Source organism: Bos indicus x Bos taurus, chromosome X (assembly GCF_003369695.1).
Source record: "Bos indicus x Bos taurus breed Angus x Brahman F1 hybrid chromosome X, Bos_hybrid_MaternalHap_v2.0, whole genome shotgun sequence".
NCBI classification, from domain to species: Eukaryota; Metazoa; Chordata; class Mammalia; order Artiodactyla; family Bovidae; genus Bos; species Bos indicus x Bos taurus.
The window spans coordinates 121102148-121106774 of record NC_040105.1 but is presented as its reverse complement, the minus strand read 5'-3'; the positions used below and the strand labels follow the sequence as shown (position 1 = coordinate 121106774).

General features: G+C 49.6%; 1 protein-coding gene across 1 annotated transcript; it reads left to right on the top strand.

Moving 5' to 3' along the window:
• Positions 1 to 222: 222 nt before the first annotated feature.
• Positions 223 to 1663, top strand: LDOC1 (LDOC1, regulator of NFKB signaling). The gene has a single exon (XM_027534470.1). The coding sequence runs from the start codon at positions 373 to 375 to the stop codon at positions 811 to 813; it is 441 nt and encodes a 146-aa protein (XP_027390271.1). The 5' UTR covers positions 223 to 372; the 3' UTR covers positions 814 to 1663.
• Positions 1664 to 4627: the final 2964 nt, after the last annotated feature.

The window sequence follows — 4627 nt, the reverse complement described above, 5'->3', positions numbered from 1 at the left end:
GCCTGCACAGTCCAAGCCATGGCCCGACCCACATCCAAGTTTGGGTCTTCGCCTTTATCCAGCGGCCCCGAGACCTGCGAGCGCGGACCCCAAGCCCCTGTCCGCGCCACCCCGGCCCCGCCCCTTGTCTTTCCCGGCCCCGCCCCTGTCTTTCCCGGCCCCGCCCCCTCCAGCCGGGCGGCGCCGGAGCGGGGCTGTCAGCTCGGCTGTGTGGGCGGAGCTTGCGCCGCCTCCAGGACCCCTGCGCGCACCGCCCCTCGCCCCTAGCCACCGCGCGTCTCCGCCGACACGCACTTCCTGCGAGGCCTCCGAGCGCACCTTATCCCGGCCGAATCGAGCTGTGCCCTGCCTTGCCTTTCCAAGCTGTTCGCCATGGTGGATGAGCTGGTCCTGCTGCTGCACGCGCTTCTGATGCGGCACCGCGCCCTTAGCATCGAGAACAGCCAGCTCATGGAACAGCTTCGGCTGCTGGTGTGCGAGAGGGCCACCCTGCTGCGCCAGGTACGTCCGCCGAGCTGCCCTGTGCCCTTCCCTGAAACGTTTGACGGCGAGAGCTCTCGGCTCCCCGAGTTTATCGTGCAGACGGCGTCTTACATGCTCGTCAACGAGAACCGATTCTGCAACGACGCCATGAAGGTGGCATTCCTGATCAGCCTGCTCACCGGGGAAGCCGAGGAGTGGGTGGTGCCCTACATTGAGATGGATAGCCCCATCCTGGGCGATTACCGGGCCTTCCTCGATGAGATGAAACAGTGTTTTGGCTGGGATGACGACGAAGAAGACGAAGACGAATATGAAGAAGATGATTATTAGGCCCGGAGACCCTCGGGCCTAGGAGGGGGAAGGGCACTGCCCGCCGCCACCCCCCTGCCTCCCCGCCTCGCCCCGCCCGGAGCCGCCGCGCTCCCCTAACGCTGTGATCCCCTGGCCTTTCCCTCCCCTCTGGTTGTCTTCCTCACCCTCCACTCTCTGCCGTAGTGCTTGTCTTTGTTCCAGGCATAGTGCTCTCCAGTCACCTGCTGCTGAGGCTGGGGCGTCTCTGAAGTGCGCTCTGCTGCCCACTCTGGCCAGCCCCAGGACCCTCACCGCTCATTAGAACTGTGTTCTGAGCCCCAGCTCTAGGGCAAGCTCCTCTTACAAACCGGTCAGCCTATACTCTGCCCTGCCGACTGTCAGGCCTGCACCTCTGCCCAGCGACCTGCGCTGCCACCCAAGCACGCTCCATCAGATTCCAGCGACAGACCCGGCCTTTGGAGATCAGGAGCAACCTAGAATATGCCTTTGTGGGCTACACCTCCTGGGACACTGATTTGGACTGCTCACCAACAACTCCACCCCCCTCCCCAGGGGCTAATCTTTCAACTTGATTAATTGTTCTGTACTAACTCTGAGTCTTCCTCGTGCCCCACGAGATTGCTGCAGGGGCCCATTGTGCCTGGCAACCCAATTGTTGACATTTCTCCTATGCACCAGTTTTGCACACCTGTCATCTTTGTTTCAAAATTGCAGCAGTCCCATCGAGGTGTGCATTTGGACAAAAATACTAAAAACCGAACAATACAAACAAAAGCAGGTACTCAGCCCAGCTCCTCAATGCTACCTGGAAAAAGCATTTGCATTCTTTTCAATAAATTTCAAGCACTACCGAAAAAAATACCAAAAAGTGTCTTTTCATGGTTAAGGGCTATCATTGGCCTTTGCCACTTTCAGCCTGACTCTCATTATTCCCACTGATATCAGGGAATCTAATTCAACGTTCAATCTCTGTACTCCCCACTGTCACGACTAAGCTCCAGAGGACAGTTACCACAGGGCTTTACGGGGAAACACGTACTACCCCCACTGACGCCTTTCTTATAGCCCTGGTGAAGGGAGTGTTCTCTGGTGCTTCTGAGGTGGCATGGGTAAGGGGTGGCTGAGGCAGACAGGTGGCACAGCATCCCAAACTGGGACACTTTAGAGAGAACTTCAAGGGGGCACTATTAATAATTAGACTGGAACAACAAGTACAAGTCAGGACACACAATATTTCTATCTTCATGAGCTTTGGGGTTCTTCCTCAACATGGTCAGAGATGTTCTGCCTCTTAACTCTTAATGCCTGTTGGGTGCTATTGATTTCGGGCTTCAATACATAGTGTAGCACATTGTTTTAAAACCCCTTTTAGATGCTTGAGCTAACATTAAATCCCAGATCCTGGATAAATGTGTGCATACTAAATGGAGCCCGATTTGAACGTTTCATCTTCCTCAGGCAGATCCCCTTAGAATTCCTACCCATCCATGTGCCCCAGATTTCTGCCTGAAGAAACTGACAAGATTCCTAGATCTTGTACTGCTGCTATCTGAGCTATGCTGAAATCTCTTTGTGGGCCCGGAGGGCTCAGAGGCACTGAGGTAGTGGGGTGAGTGCTGAGAAGAAACTGCATACCTTTGTGAGGCAATTACCCAGTTAAGTCGCAGCAGTGTTAAGTCAGGGAACCTTGGTCCGGTTGTGGGGGCTGCCTATGCCAGCCAGGACCTGTCATGGAGGATTTGAGCTGTTCTGAGTTCTTATCTGTATCTGCCCCAGTGTCTTCATTGTACCATGTCCAGAGCCAGCCCTACCTTAGAACTTCTAATTTAGACAATGAATTTCCTTGTTGTTTAAGACCTTTCGAAGCTAAGTGTTCTTTTATTTGTACTGGTAAACCTCACAGTGTGGGTTAAATGAGATCCTGATCATTCTCCTGGGTACTTTATGGGTGTGGATTCAGTGAGATCACACCCATGAGATAGTTTGAACTGTCTCTGCTACACAGTGAGCACTCAGTAAACTTAGGCTCTTACTCTTAGGCCTGGGAACCGAAGCATCATTCCAGAAACAGATCTCTTGCTATGACCTTGGCCTCAGTAGGAAAATGTCAGGAGTCCATAGAAGCAGGGTAGGCTCAGGGATAGTGGAAATGGGAGCAGCACGAGACTTTGTTTACTCTTTTGGATCTGGCACGAAGTCAGATAAAAAGCCAGTTTACAGTTACTTTGGTGAAGAGGCAAAGTCCAGAGCAGGAGTCATTTTTCCAGCCTAAGCAGGTTGTTTCTGGAGGGTGTGACAGGGGTAGATAACGATGTAGCAGAGGAAGTTGAGGTCCATCCTGGGGGTGGATGTGGGAAAGTGCTGGTCAAGAGCTGAGAGTTGAATGAGACCCAGCGAAACCAAAATTCAGTCATCCAAAGTAATCAGTGGCCTGGGTAGACTTAGAGGAGAAAGAGATATGGTGGTCAAATAAATGTAGTTCTTGGCCTCATGGTGATTTCAATTTGTTGCTCTTATGGTGCCTTGGGCCCAAATTAGGATGCTACCTTACTACAAGGTAAGGTCCAGAAAGAGAATCTAAACTGATTAGATTTGAGGGTGACCTTTTCAGGGTGGAAGTTGAAGGCATGAATAGATGAGATCTCCTCCCTACCACCAAACCAAGTGAGTCCTTTCTTTTCATGGGGAAGTATGGGTCTCTGATCAGTGAAGATGCCAATGCAGTGCCTGAGTAGCACTCATGACAGCTAGGCCAGGAGCTTCTGGAATCTGAAATGCACACATCCTGGGCATGTATGCATGGGTGTGAGCTGACTCTGTGTGTGTGTGTGTGTGTGTGTGTGTTCGTGTCCTTCAGGTGTCATGGAGGAGCAGGTTACGCTGTGAGCTGCAGGGAGGGGCAGTGTTAAGAATCTGGCTACCTTGGGGGCAGATTCTGCAATAAAAGTATCAATACTAGCAAGGGCATGACTCCCATGGGAGGAATTCATGATAGTTTGATTGTAGCATAAGCACAGCAGAAAAGAATGGAAAAGCAGATAAGCACATCTGAACAAAGTGTCACCACTCAGATGGAAACTATTAAAAGTAGGTGAAAATGTTGAAATAGCAAGTTATGAACTTCAGACTCCTGAATTCCCACCACACTGGACTTGAAAAGGTCACTGAAATTATGCTGTTAATGAAATCAATCATATTGTAGATCATACTCATGGAATCATATTAAATCTTCCAAAGTATGATTGAATTTCTCTAATCATTTGAGTAGGTAAGCAGTGCCATCCATTAATCCTGTGTTATTGTGTTTTGCAGGATTGTATGTAAAGCTAGAGGTACATTATGCACATTATGTTTGGTTATGTTCTGTTATTATAACAGTGATTTGGAAGTAGAGGGAGATGTCTTCTTGAAATTAGTGGAATATATTTTTTTAAAATAAATGAATTTAAATAATTTTTTAACTTCTTAAATCAATTAAAATGAAGCTAATAAAGGGGTATCTGAATTTAGAACATTCCTGAGAATGTTTTCCTTGAATGATCAATGTGGGGTAATTGTATGAAGTATATATATTATTTGCTTTGAAATAAGAATTTTGCTGGGCTTTATGGTAAAGAGCCTGCATGCCAATGCAGGAGACTCAGGTTTGATCCCTGGGTCTGGAAGTTCCTCTGGAGGAGGGCGTGGCAACCCACTCCAGTATTCTTGCCTGGGGAATCCCATGGACAGAGGAGACTGGTGGGCTACAGTCAATAGGGTTGTGAAGAGTCAGACATGACTGAAGAGACTTAGCGTGCATGCCTGCATGAATTTTGCTAAAGCAGCATTAGAA

Bases quoted from the DNA above. Each gene is read 5' to 3' on its own strand.
- LDOC1 (XM_027534470.1), top strand. From the start codon at position 373: ATGGTGGATGAGCTGGTCCTGCTGCTGCACGCGCTTCTGATGCGGCAC.